The 15,442-nt window shown below is 37.9% G+C and overlaps 1 protein-coding gene across 1 annotated transcript in view; it reads left to right on the plus strand.

Moving 5' to 3' along the window:
• The window catches only part of LOC117963674 (nephrocystin-4-like), a 78,947-nt gene that overhangs the window by 32,511 nt on the left and 30,994 nt on the right, over positions 1–15,442 (plus strand). Inside the window, exons 8-11 of the mRNA XM_059002199.1 lie at positions 42–223; positions 706–835; positions 12,748–12,930; positions 14,358–14,463. Coding sequence (XP_058858182.1) covers positions 42–223; positions 706–835; positions 12,748–12,930; positions 14,358–14,463 — 601 coding nt within the window. The remainder of the gene's footprint in view (positions 1–41; positions 224–705; positions 836–12,747; positions 12,931–14,357; positions 14,464–15,442) is intronic.

A 15,442-nucleotide genomic window follows, 5' to 3' on the forward strand; every position in this document is an offset into this window, starting at 1 on the left:
GCAATGCAGGAGCTGACGAGGAGTCTGTCCCTTGCCCGCAGGAGGACTCGGGTCCGGATGGGAACTCGGTTGTAATCCAGGAACGGCGGCTGCACATCGCTGTTCACAACGGCTGGGGCTTCGTGGACAAACCCCAGGTGGTGGTGGTGGAACCCGAGGCTGAGGGGGCGAGGGGGAGGACGGGGAGCTTCATCAAGAGACAGGGCTCTCTAACCAGACTCGGGTAATACCACAAATCCCACTGGTCCTGAAGCATGTTTCAAGAGGCGATTATGAACAGCCACACATTACAAGCAGTAATAATGCAGTTACAGTGGAGCAAACTGCCAGCTCAGCTTCCACATTGGATTCCATTTGTTTACTTGTTAGACAGACTAGAAACATATTATTATTACATTGGTTTATTACCTTGTATGTGTCTGATAGTGCCTGTAGATGATTCGTTGAAAGTTCATGTAAAAAATGCATGATTTGTATTGCATGCTTATTTACATAGAGTTTCCTAGAAGACATCTAGTGGTGGCAGCATTACTAACATGTAGTGTTAATATTAACAATAACCTTAACTGTTTTATCAATGATCTGTCATTTCAGTTGAATGCATTTGTTTTTTTATTAACCTACAAGATAGTTTTATGTTTGAATGTAAGGCTGATTTGTCGGATTCCTCTTTTTCTATTCCCGCTGGCCTTTCCTCTCTCACAGCTCCTCTGCACAGCACGTGCTGGTCCTAAGAAGCCGTTTGCAGCTAAAGGAGATGGTGAATCACCCTGCCTTTGTCATCACCTTCCAGCTGGAATATGTCTTCTCAGCACCGACGGGCGGGGAAGGCAAGGTAGGAGAAACACTACTGTTAGTTTGATAACCTGGTTATAGAGCTGGCATGAAATAGATCCTGGCATTGAAATCCTCAATGTGCGTCTTTGTGCAAGTCACCTTGCTCTTTAGTTACAGCCAACTGGGTAGATCCTTATAGAAGTTTCCAACGTAAAAGCAAAGTGTAATAAAGCATAATGGTATATTAATGAACATTGCAAACCAGGGCAAAGTATGGTAAACTGTAGTAAAATTGCAATACCATGGTACATTTTTATAAGGGGAGGAACTAAGTATGGGAAAGTGCCTCTTCATTGGGCTATCGTCAGTCAGCAAGAACTAGAAAATGAAATACTCTAAACGGCAGTCACTTAGCATAGCCTGCTGTACAGAAAAAAGGTTTATCTGCAGAAGACAATGTTCAAGAGGCTTATGTTAGGGGTGGAATGGTAGGAAGAGAGCCTTAGGAAATCATGTGAAAAAATGTAAAACGTTTTGTACTCCCCCCGCCTTTTACATTGTCAGTCCATTGTACTTGTAATGGAAGGTTCCCACTGAACTTTCTTGTATTGCCTGATGATCACGGAAAAACAAAAAGCTTAATCTTCTAAAATGATTTCTTTGACTGACCACGTAGACTGTGCTGAAAGTTTAAGAACCCCATCATGCCAGAGAAACGTATTCCCCTCTCTCAGACTGTTTGTTTAAACTGAGCGGCTAGGGCCTTTGGGTGCTTGGATCTCTTTGGAATGAACAGTCATACATTGTTGGTCGGTCTACTGTCATTCATATTTAGATGATTTGCAGAAATTCAAAAACGGATAGACCCTTAAAAACCAACGCGGCATGAATGATTTATTATGTAAGTTTCTGAAAAAGCTTTGTTTTATTCCTTGGAGTATTGCGTGTGAGTTGTGAATGACAGCGTCTGTCAGTGTTTGATGAGCACTGCGTTGCATCTCTGGTACCAACGTAGATAGGAATGCTTTGGGAAGTGAATAGGTTGCCCTAAAAATTACTGGAATATTGATTTCATGACTTCTACTTTACATGCATGGTAATGGAGAACTGGGTCTTGATATAAGAAAAAAAAGATTCTGCATATACAGTAGTACATAGTATACAAATGCCAATTCATCAACATAATAGTAAGTGCAAAAACTGAATTAAACTGCGGTACTGTCCTATTAAAACTGTCTTTAACAAATTACTCAGAGAGGTTGTTTATGATCTCATAACTCATTATACCCTACATCTTATTGTTTTTTTTAACTATATACAGTCCATCGTTAAGGATAATTTGATCATATTCCTGGATATTGTCGAATATTGCGATATGCATTCTTAGTTTGATCAGATAGACTTTCCAAAAGTAAATTCTAGTGATTTTTTTTTTGGTTTGTTTTATGGAGGTTATTTAACATGCACTTTAATTCTTTGGACTTTGAATACCCCCTGACTTTCCCAAAAATATCACAACAGAGTTTCTACAAATGGAGGTGACCTGGGGAAAATAAATGGCTTTTTATGTGTCTCTTCACATGATCATTCTTGAAGATTCTCAGAATTGGGATTCATCATTACTCTTTCTGAAAGCTACTCTTTTATAATCTCCTGCACTTATATCCATAAGGCAGGACTACGTCAGTAAGTTTTTCAAGTATTTTTGGTAGTGTTGTTATCTCTTGTGATTTGTTAAAAGTACTTAAAAAGAAGAAAAGCTGTGCCTTATACATTTTCTACACAGAGCCCCTGTTTTGCCTGTAGTTTTTGCAGAGGAAATCATTGTGACAGCCTCTCAGAAAGGGGATGGGTGTCTAACTTGCCTGGAAAGGTCTTTCATTCTTAGAGGCTTATCAGTACTCTGGGATCTTAAGAGATAACAGTGTCATGACAAAGTTATCACCAACATATACATAATTGGGAGTGGAGGATGAACTGAACTAAGGAGATCTGAATCAAGACATCATTTATGTCAGAAACACTAGGTTGCACCCCACATCCACTCTGAAGTTGACCTAGCCTTGCAAAGCTAAAAGAACCAACGTAGACCTCCTGTCTACCAAGCACAACCCTGAATTTACTTGTCACTTATTTTATTCTAAAGCCACAAGCCTCTTTACGCTAGAACAAGGCATTAGACTTTTTGTAATCTTCTCACCTTTGGGAAGTATTAAAATGAGATCATTATTTTCTGTAGTCTGCTGCTATTGTAGAGTTTTCTTGCAATGTTTCAGAAGCTGCTCATTTACATGCAACCACAGATGAATCATGGTGATATATGAAAGCCCTGTAGGTGGTGCTGTAGAACTTGAAATTAAGGCAAAAAGCTGAATATCTAATCTACTATAGTCCACATGGCTAAAGAGATAGTATTGAGTGTATAAAGGGGTAGTTTAGTGTGCCACAGTTTCAGAAGGTCAGTCAAAATTCTCGGAGAATCTTGGAGAGTCTTAATGTTCTAGAACTTGCAGAACAAGCTGTGATTGGTCTCTAGGTCTTTTCCCCTCGTTTGTCATACCATTAAAACATGTTACACATGCCTGAGTTGTCAGCATGCACAGGAATGCAATCTTGAGGCAGGGAATGCAATTTAAATATTTTAAAAAGTGGTCAAAATGTAAAAAAGTATTGCCTTGCTCAGGGAGTCACATTCAAATGCATGACATATGCATAGATGTTAGATGGGGAGTATGAATTGAGAACATCAAAGGCTCAAAAATAATGCAAGATAGAAAATCACTGCCTTCATGCACTATTGAAATTAAGTTCAATTGTTGTAATACCCTGCCATTTCTTTTAACATAAACTCCAACCGGTTTTGACATAGACCAAGAAAAAGCAAGCAAGCAAAAACAATAAAATATAATCTCCATAGCGTATTGAATTTGCACCAAGTCAGATTAATTATAGCAGGCGTCTATTGTACAGTGCTGGTTGAGCCCAATGCACAGCATCACACACAAGGAGTTTATTTTTCAGCTAGCTTCAGCATCATCTCTGGAAGCTGTTTGCATGTTAATGAAGCTTTTAACCTAAACTTGAGCCTGAATTCACTATCAGGGCAAAGTGTTTGTTTGATTACGCCACATCTTAAAAGGTGAGGAGATTAATAGATGATACTTCTGAAGCCGCTGTTTAGCAGTGAACTAAACCCAGAGTTCGCCCTTTAAAAAGCTATCCCACAGCCCTGAATCCCAGGTTAGCCCTGACCTTCGTCAGCTATGTGTCACCAACGCTTTGTTAACACCACTGCACGCACCAAAAGGTGACCTCATCATTCGTGTGTCTTCAGGCAGGTGGTTGCAATCAGCTTTTTACTTGGTCTGATGCAAATTAATGACTACAATAATTCTCTGTCAAACCCGGGAGTGGGGAAAAAGCACAAGCAGGCAGATGAAAATGAAATGGAAAATAAAACACAGGAAAGGTTTGTTTGTTTTAATGTGTTGTGAGGCTGCCCACTAAGCGTGCATTTTGTTAACTCTTGACAGGGGTTCATTAATTCTAGCTCAGGCCTGAATTTTCCCATCATGCATTTTTCTTATTCGTTTCCTCCTCTGCCAGTCTGAATTGGACAGGCTAAATGGAGCTTGTTTTGATAGTGATCTACCTGGAGATGTTTAAGGCATCTTTTCTGCAGATTTCATTTAGTTGCAAGTAAACTTATTTAGGGGGTGTTATATCTGATCACTTTATTGTTAATTCTGCAGTATATTGAAATGGATTGAATTATTTATTTTAAAATGTACAGTATTCCCCTATGATGGGTTTGAATCCTCACTAACTGATTGCTGATTGTATTGAGTATGACTTGTCTCTGTTTTAAAAGTATTTTATTTTTGTATTTGTATGTTTGTATTGTAATATGTTTTATTGTACTGCTGCTACCTTTCTTGGCTAGGTCTCGCTTGAAAAGAGGTTTTAATCTCAATGTGATTTGTTAGAAAAATAATAATAATTAGCAGCCACGTACCCACCGCCATCTCACCTAGCATTTAGACACTGTTACAAAAGTACTTGTCCAATTAAAACGAATGTCAACTCCCCCATTGGCAAGTTCACAAATCTCCCAGGTTTTAAGTTTCATCCTGTCAGCAATCACTCTCTCGCTGAACTCAAGATCTGCCGGCTGGGAATCGATTCCTTTCGCAGCACTGTTCATGAATTATGTTCTTACGCAAGGGATGGTTCCTGACAGGGCAGAAAATGTGCTTGGCAGTGGTGAAAATCAGCATGTTGGGCCATGTCTTTTGAGGGTCAGAGTTTCTGGCTCTCTTCAACCCCTTCATCTACCACTCTGCCTAAATTCAGTATTTGAGTACATGTTGGATTTTTTTCCTCACTGCCGGAGTGAACATTAATCAAGAGAACCTGATGGAATCTGGTAATCCTCCCATAAGATGTAGTTTCTCTATTTGCTCCAGGAATACAAATTACTCCCTAGGCAGAACTCTGCTGTCTGAATAAAACTAATGTACCACATATAATCCCGGATCTCCTGTATACATGATATTGATGTGCATTGGTTCTTCCCTGCTGAGGACTGCAATATAAAACTACAATAAAAAAGGAAAACAAATTTGCAGCATAACCAATATCGAAGCAACAAACTCGAAACTATAAAGAATTAATGTTACAGAAGGGACATTGATGCTGGATTATTAAATCCAGTTTACTTGAACTAATTGGAGAGTAAAATTGGTGTGTATGAAATTGCTATCAGCCTGTAACTGCTAATTGGACTGGCTTGCCTTTTCGGGAGGTTGTGCGGTCAAATGAATATTCATTGCAATGATTTAGCTAAAGTATGACTGTGGATGCTAAATGTAAGCAATGTTAGTTTCCATTTTCTTTAATGATCAACGCTGTGCATTTCATGGCAGTTATTGATATTTAAAGGGTACATAAGGATCTTTTTATTTTATTGTGTTACATGTTCCCATGTGTTGCTACAACTGTTTATGTAAGGTGTGTGTTGTTTTAATGTTTCTTTTTTTTTACATTTTGACCACTTTTTTAAACTTTTAAATTGCATTCGCTGCCTCAAGATGGCTTCCCATATACCTGCATGGACCTCTCAGAACTACATTTCCCATCATCCTCCTTCTCACATATGTAACTGAGATGGATTTACCAGTGAGCAGGAGGATGATGGGAAATGTATTTCTGAGAGGTCCATGCTGGTACAAAATAAAAAAAAGAAAAAATTAAAACAATACACACACCTTATGTAAACAGTTGTAGCAACACATGGGAACATGTAACACAATAAAATAAAGATGCTTATCTACCCTTTAAACTACTATTGACCGCTGGAATATTAACTTAAACGATAAAGCCTCGTGTCCATTTAACTGTTACTGACAGCTATTGACGTTGCCAAATAACAACCCTATCATGAAAGGGGGAACAAAAATCTGTCTAACATTTAAGTATATGGACCTGCCTGATTGGATCTAAAAATGGCAAATAATGAGTCATGTTTTTTAATTGGAAACTGCAGAGAACTGAAGAAGTGGTAACAGTAACACATACATTACAAGTGATAATTAAGTTAATTGCTTTTTCTCAAATTTATGCAAGCCATTCTCTCACGTCTGCTACATCTGGTGCGATGCATTTTGGTTTCATGGTGTGGCATTTTGCAATTTATATCAACAGTCAGTGTTAGCACTGTGTATTTACTTGACCCTGAAAGGACTGCAGTGATTTTCTCTTGAGTATCTCTTCCTGATTAAATTATGAAACTAGTTTAGTGCATTAAGTGAAAGAACCCAAACACTGAACTAACTGAAACAGTGAATTTGTTAGATATTTTCCATTGTAAATCTTTAACAAAGTCACTGATTCACAGGTGAAGAAATTACTAGTGGTCCGTTCTATACTGATTACAAACGATCCATCTTTTAAACATGCTCATGAGTGCATAAACTGAAATAAATTATGATTTAAGAACACAAAGAATAATATATGTATTAAAACTCTCCAATCTGTTTCTCAGCACTTGACCACATTGACATGAAGCCTCTGTTACATGTCTATTAAATTTGGAGGACTGGTTTAACTGTAATTTTGATAAATTAAAACTGTCATATATTTGAGCCTTTTACACATTCGGTTGTTTTGGATGCCACTTGATTCTTCCAGGACTCGCATTTATAAACGCATTAGATCTAGAAACTTGATCAGAGCAGGGATTGACCTTGGGAACTGTGTGGCAAACACAATAGGGCTAAAGCTTTTTACGCCCTTTGTATCAGCCAACAAATGAAAGTTTTTATCATGAAAAATAAATAAAGTTGGCGGTTCGCTGGGCCCCAGGGAAGAGATTTATCATTTAAAGAGTGATTTTATTTTATTCAGGCTGTAATAACCAGGGGCAGTGAGTAAAAAACTAAAGCAGTGGGACCAGAACTGCTTCCTCATGCCTCCATTGGCCAAATATCATGTTTTGAACCTGGGACCTTTTTATGAAAATGTATTTAGTTGGCAGCAGTATGGTATACCCACACCTTGCTTAAAATAATTGTGGCTAACAAAAGCATTCCATACAGCCTCCCCATTTTGCACTTCCATGAGCTACATTGGTCTCAAACGTTTTGTAAAAGGTAACACATGTTACAGCAAGCATGCATTCTCATTATAAAACATGGTATCTGGTACACCATTAAGGTTAAAGAAATTTCCGTTTCCAAGCCATGCCTTCCAGGAAATCTGTTACTGCTTTATATGAAGCGTGGCATTCAGTATCGCTGTTGATCACGAATATGCAAAGGCACTCTTGTGTGTGAAGTTATTAATTCTCAAAGAAATATTGTATTTCAGTGACCTTGTTGGCCTGCAGCTTTCGCAAACAAAGAATGCCTGACGTCAATCAGAATGCCCCCATTTTTTAAAATTCCCTTTTTTAAGTAATCACAATTATAAAATCCAATGGGTTTCAATGTTAATTTAAAATGTAACATGCACTCCACTGAACACCTAAATACCGAAGAGACTTAATTTTATTTATTTTTTCGCTCAGTTATTTAGAAGACTGGAGAAACAAGATTGGGTCCATTTAGATTTTTATACTTCTAGCGCTTAGGTGGAATATAATACTACAGGGTCAGCCTCACCAACCTACATTCAGACTAACTGATAATCAGTGATGCACAGGTATGTCTCAGTAAATTACGTTAGGTTTGTGTTAAATGCTCAAGCTCTGTTTTTCCCTTTTTTTGGAATCATTACTGCATGTAATGCAATACAGTTTAATATCGGGGGCTAGCTAATTGCATTCAAGACATACCACAGATGCAAAGTTAATCAAGGTTTGTTTGCAAAATCACATGTGGGAATGTTAATCGGATCTAAATCATCATCCATGCAGTGTCCAGGAAACAGTGTAGCACCACCGTGGAGATGAAGCATCCCAGGCACCAAACCACGGCAGGTGTACATTAAAAGGGTTAGTAGTCTACAAACGGCTATGTGAAGACCCGGCCAAGGTTATTAACAATTATTTCCCAGAAGGTACAGTGAATACCACCTTGTTCTCCCCAAGTCAGTCCCATGCCTGTTGGAAACAGTCAGTGAGGAGGCCGGCTGCTATATCTATTTATTTTAATGAACTGGCTATTCCTAAGCCATGATCAAAGATAACTGATCAGCACTCCCTTGAACTGGAACACCCCGTTGAGTGCTTTACTTCTAAGAAAGACGGAGGCGAGTATGTAATGAATGCTTTTATGACTCTGGTTGCTGATTTAATCTGGAGTTGTACTCTCCTGGGGGCTGATGGAATGTGGGGTTCACCTGACGCATGGGTGAGCCTCATAACTCACACATGCTGTAGGCAGTGCTGGGCCACACAGCTCCCATATCGAAAAATGTGTGTTAAAAAAAGGAGGAAATACTTCATCGTCACTGCATTTTTGCTTTCCAGGTTGAATGGTCAATAAATCAGCATCAGGATAGAAAAATTGAGGGCCACAAGGCATGAAGGAAACATACTTACTTGAGAATTTGGGTTGAACCTTTGTCAGACATTGATCTTTATGTCAAAATCAAATAAAGAAATATTCTGTTACAGTCTGCATACTGATGTGCTAAATATATGTATGAAGAGAAAAAGTGTGTAACTACAACAAATGGGAAAGGGTTGGCTTCAATTGTCTCCCGTTTGATCTTTGTGGTCCTTGTTTGTAGATAACACTTTAGCAGTACTAAAACACACAGATATACGTTCTGCCGAGATGTCTTTATCAATGTCTTCATTTTTTTTCTTTCTGCTATTTAAAAATATACCAAACGCCACTCTGAAATGTGTTCAGAGGGTATCCCAGGCAGTTCACTGTGCCACAGAGGCTAGCTAACCTCTGATGCCATATGCTTGCAGATTATTCCATTCTTCTTGTTGTTCATTTGTACGTTCCCGTGAGGAGTACATGTTATAAGAAGGAACAATCAGTCAGCCTTATAATTACCAGACCTGCCCGTATGCATTAGCAGTAATTGCATGTTGTGTTTGAGGCAGAGGAGCAAAGCAAAAAAATATGAACCCCTTAATTCACTGTGTCTCCTCCTGTTCTCATCCCATGGTTTTCTGAAATTGTGAACAGCCCATAGAAGAAGATATTTCTCTCTTCCTAAATCATTATGTCAGTCTAGGATTGCCGAGCCAATGTATGGGATCATTAGAATTATAATATCCTATCCTAAGGGAATATTTAAGATTGGTAACCCATGTGTTGTAGCCAGGTTTTGACTTTTCAACAAGGATGTGTATTCAGAATAAGCAGTAGCCTTACAGTATTTAACCAGGCTGCAAGCAAATAGTTTTGTTACCCTTCAAATTCCATCAGTCCGTAAAATGACCTAATTCCATGCTAAATGCTAAGCCATCATGCTGGCAGTTGAGTATATTTTCAAATATTTTGTCATGCGTTAGTCAAATTTGCTTGTGTGATGAAAAAGTAAAATCCACAAACTCAGCATTTTTAAACTTTAATGTTTAGAAAAAGTTGTGACAATTCCCAAGACGTTTTTACATGCATCAGTGGATTTACACAAAAAATAAAGTTCTATAAATGAAGCTATACTGTTCCTGAGGGCTTGCTCTCCTTGCTGTTAGAGCTGCATGATTTGAAACTTAAATCTGGTAAGAGAAGCGCCTGGGAGTGTTATTGCATTTCTCTACATTCCCAAGGACTGGTATTTCAGGGGTCACGGTCCACATCGAGGGTTCGAAGTGAAAGTAAAGAGTCGAGTGGCTATGCAAGCTTCTGTAGTTGTCTAATAACTTGCCTGGGACTATAATAATAGATAATTGAAAAACTGAGTGCACAGTAAATAAGAGAAGGGTATATATATATATATATATATATATATATATATATATATATATATATACATATATATATATATATATATATATATATATATATATATATATATACATACATATATATACATATATATATATATATATATATATATATATATATATATATATATATATATATATATATGTATATAGCTGTTAACCCAAGGGAATAACTTCCCCTAACAGTTGCAGTTGGTGTTTTTCCCCTTGTAATTTTCCAATAGAGCTCACAAGTATGGTAGTTTATCAATTACAGTTGGCCGTTTATTACCATACTGCCAAAACTCCAGCACTTTCTGAGATTTGAGATCTGTCAGTGTCAGTCTGGAAAGAGTGGCAGCTTTTGACATCTTGCAGGTAGGAGGCTGGCAGGAGGCTAAACAAATTAGGATCCCGTGACAGAGTGAGAGATGGTACGTTTTAACATGATAAGCGATAGCTTTTAAGTAAATGGCTGATAGTAGATTTATTCCCCTCTGCTGATTTTACAAGCTCTAAACATCAGCAAGTCCAGAATCCTTGTATTAAACATTGGAGCCATGATGTAGCCACAACTGTATAGGTTCTGTATGGGTTCAGCTCCTAAGAGTTTGATTGTATAGACAGTTCTGTTTAAATGATCTAAACGTTGGCAGATATAAAATGAATACACTGAACAGCTGAAAAGAACTCCATGGCCACCAGTGTATATTCAATCAGTCAATCAATCAATATATTGTCTTCATGGGATTTCTTAAGCTCTGATTCTGTAATTAGGGCAGAGAAGGGTGGTTGCCTTCTCCAACTTTGAAGATGCTTGCCTTATCAGGATCTGTGGTTGGGGGGGGGGGGGGCTGGGTAGACAAAGAGCAATCCCAATACTTGTTGGAGGGTAGTGTACAACTGACAATTGAATTTAGCGATTCTGCTAATGCTGTGCATTGTAGAGCATTATTATTATTATTATTATTATTATTATTATTATTATTATTATTATTATTATTATTATTATTATTATATGATCTAAAATAAGAACCCCATTGATTTAATGGCATCCAAAATGTTACTGCATACATCATTCTAGATAATTGGCCACAGTGGTTTAGAGAAACAAAAAACCTTTATGAGGATCCATAGCAAGTTTGAATTTACAATTTCACAAGGGATGTGTCTGAGCAATAAACATATGTGCAAAATCTGTGGGCTACTAGTTTGCTTGATACTCTATGTAACTGTAAATAAGTATTTATCGGAGTGTGCAGACAATTTAGAAACAACATTTGGTACAATCCACTGTTAGAAGCTCAACTTTCTCCAAAGCCTTAAAAAACAGCTTCTGGTCTGTTTCCTTCCTCTTTCCCACTGCAATAGACACCCTTGGATTATCTGACACACGTCTTACACTTGATATGAATTCTGATTAATGGGTTCATCTCAATCTCCTTCATTGTATAATCAGCAAGTCTGGCTGCAACCATTGGCAACATGTAGAGATCCGTACCTTAGCAAAGCAAGGAACTTCCTTGTGTAAGTTTGAATATTTTCAAATATCTTTTAATAGGTTTTAGTTCAGCGTTTTGTACATTTTGCCTTGTGTATACCTTACGGACTGTTATAATTTATTTTAAAAAGGCATACAAATGAATGGCTTTATTACCTAGTCAGCTGTCAAAAATAATTAATGTTTCATTTAAAGAATTTAAAAGCTTTTGATTAAAATCTTTTCAAGCTTAAAGTATTCAATTTTGTGTTTTTGTGTAAGGATCAATAGGGTAGGGTAGGTGAACAGGCTTTGCTGTTTTTCAAGGGATGTTTGATTATTTTATGTTCATTTTAAAAGGTGGCTGTTAACCTATTTACTTTGAGTTTGCTCAGCTTTAAAGGATATGCTGTGTTTATAAGTGTGTAAGACTACTGCTCTTTATAGAATCTTGCTAATAGAATAGTTCTGAAAATGACGTTGAGCATCAGTATGAGAATTTGCATTTCAACATTAACATCCACTTTGCCAACACTTAATTCAGTACTCTTAATTAAAAGAGGTTTCTGTGCAGGTCAGTGAATTTAAGGATATAGGAATATGCTGGTGGGATTCGGCTCCAGAATTTTAAATAGATTTTAATGTTGGGCAGCCAGTTGAAAAATACTTTTTAAAACTAAATATACATTTTGTTGGCATTTTTATGCTGAATAATAGATAGCTGTCATAAAGCTGTTTGCTTTTTCTCCAAGGGCGTATAGGGACAGCTTGTGATATAAATAATAAAAACTGTCAGAGACATAAATGTTTTAAAAATACCCTTTGTTCAGATTTCTTTGTCACCAATAGTAAATAATGTGATTCGAAAGGTCGGCACATTTTTTTAGCTACCATATCACAGGATCAGTGAGTTCAAAGTATGGTCATTTAAAGAGCAATTTGTCTTCTAACAAGACAGGCTCCAGAATAAATCCTTCTAACATTTTTTTTTTTAAAACCGGCTCAAGAAGGCTACCAAAAGCCTGTCATGTTGAATAATCTGGAAACCGTCCCCTGTATAATAACAGTGACATGTATTAATTTGTGTATTCCTTTCCTCTAGATGTCCTCCACCACTTCTTTCTCCAAGACAGCCTACATGCAGTCTGTGCGCTGGGCCGTTTGGAACCCCTTTTTGGAAGCAGGCAGTTCTGAAGTCAGCCTGTCATTACAGGGAGGACCCCTACCAAACCCCAACAGCGTGATGGTGTACAAGGCGACCTCTACTGATATGAGCTCCCCTGAGGTAAGTAAGGGCACAAAACTCTGTGAAATGACCATGTGAATGCTTCAGTTCCAAAATCTGCAATGTGTTCCTCTGCATAAGGAATTGACAGTTTTCTAATCTGTTCACTGGTCTGTTATGCAAACTATCATCATCAGAGACTATTACTACCCGTATGTGAAACTCATTTTAGTTTAGTATTTTTTTTTGCAATTCCCTTTAATTATACTACCTTTATCGTGCCTGTAACAATTCAAATTCACAATTAAATCCCCCTCCATTCCTAAATTCATCTTTTATTTGCTTTGCAACTGTCATAACCTTGTTTATTTTGCATAATTTTTGATTCTCCTGCAACTTTGGAATAGTTTTACAGATGTGCGCAACACTTGGTGCTCTTATTAAAAGTTTTTTTTAGCAACTAAATTCATCATTTGCATTATTCAGAGGGAGTCTAAGCTGGCGTCAAGATACACAGCACACTAGTTTTTGAGAGAGAGGTTTGTTCGTGCCTCTGGTAGTACATTTTGACAGCCTGTCACTGACACCCTTGTAAGCCCCCCCTGCTATAATCAGCCTCCAACCTGCCACATTCTAAGAACAGCACTATTCCTAATCACATGAAAAACTTTTGATCTGTTTATTATAATAAGCATGTGAATGGGTGAGGAGTAGCTCACTAAGTTCAAGCAAATATACGAACGAGAAGAGGCCACTCTGCCCATCGGTGCTGGTCTGGTTCCTACTAGCTGATATCAGAACTATGGAGCAATTATTTCGCTTCAGGAACATGACTAGGAAACCAGTTCCATACTTTCACCACTCTGTCCTAGCTCTGTCTCCACTTGATGTCTTATAGTCCTAGTTTCTGCACAACGCTTAAGGTATTGTCAACTCCTTTTCAAGATTTTAGCATCAAACATCATTGACTGTGGTTACATTTTGTAGCACTGATAACACAAATGGCACAACTATTGAGTGTGTTTGCTTGCCAGATGAATGCCAGTCCTTTTTCTGTAGTCCAGTTATGAAAAAAAAAATAACTTGCGCAGACGTTATTATATTCAATTTGCGTGTTGCACTCACAGGCACGATGTAGCTCTGTCGTTTCCATGGCAAACTCCCACATACATGCCTACATCCCACCTAATTGTTACTGAGGAATGATATATAGCTGGATGTTTTGAGGGTGCATTAAAGTTGCTTCAGTCCTGAAATACAACGATCTTCAGTTGTTGCTGGAATGCACTGAAGATAACTGCAGTTACATTGCACTTAGACTGCAGTGCTATATAATTACTGGTTCTTACAATGACTTATGTAATAAAAAGCTAAATGAGTTTCCATCTGTGGCAAATTTGCTACTTAAAATAAATAACATTACTTGCTTTGAAAAGCATTTAGTTACTGGATCAATATAAGAGTGTGTTGGTGTGTGCTGCCCCCAGGTGAAGGAGCTTGAGCGCGGCACTCTGAGGGTTCGATTCTCATCCCGCCAGGAGGGACGCCCCCCCAGCCCAGCCCCAGAAAGGAAACCCCCGCCTTCTGCACTGCGTAAGTCTCTCTTTCCGGCTAACCTACAGCAGTACTGAACCCTGTAACTAAGCATTGTTTTCTCAGACATAATGAGATGGTAAAATGGGAGGCTTGATGTTCCAGTAGTTAAAGAAAGGGTCTCGTTACCAGGAGGTTCCATTTCAGCCACTGACTCACTGTGTGTGACCCTGAGTAAGTCACTTAACCTCCTTCTGCTCCGTCCTTCGGATTAGATGTAAAACTGAGGTCCTATTGTAAGTGACTGCATAGTTCACCCCCAAGTCTCTGTAAGTCGCTTTGGATAAAAGCGTCTGCTAAATGACTAAATAATAATAATGATGTGTCCTACTTTCAGTTGTATCTGTCTAAATACTTATTGTATACAAGGCAATACAAGCCTCCTTGGACAGTGCATTGAATTTATTATTTCTGAAGGGATGTAAAATAAATGCAAATCATGCTGTTATAAGTCAAAGTTAAAATGGAGACATAAGTGCTGTTCACAATTGTGTACTAAATAGGGAAATGTCAATGGGTGTGTGTTAAAACATCCAGAATATTGTTATCAACCACGTTTGGAGAATAGAAGCAATCTTTGAAATGAAAACAGGGCTAGGGCAATGTGATATTGTTTCAGACAAAAGATAGAAGCCAGTTGCAAAACACAAAATTGGAAGCTGTCTAAATATTCTTCAGCTTTATCTTCCTACTTTGCTATACAAAGCCTTTGCAATTGCAAACTCTCAAATAGGCTTCAGGAGCCATATCTATTGAATTAAACATTAATTACACAGATTCAGTTAAATTAGCATTCACGTTCCAATCTTTTTGAGTGCATAATGAAACCGGTCAGGAAACAGTCTGCCATTAAAAAAACTAACTGAAGAAAAGTGATGCTTAATTTATGCTTTCAGTATATGTATCTGTTGTTTAAGTAACTGCATGCGGTTAAAAGCTCCTTGCTTTAATGGATGCTCACTGGGAACATCAGAGAAAA

This window comes from Acipenser ruthenus, chromosome 27 (assembly GCF_902713425.1).
Source record: "Acipenser ruthenus chromosome 27, fAciRut3.2 maternal haplotype, whole genome shotgun sequence".
Lineage (NCBI taxonomy): Eukaryota > Metazoa > Chordata > Actinopteri > Acipenseriformes > Acipenseridae > Acipenser > Acipenser ruthenus.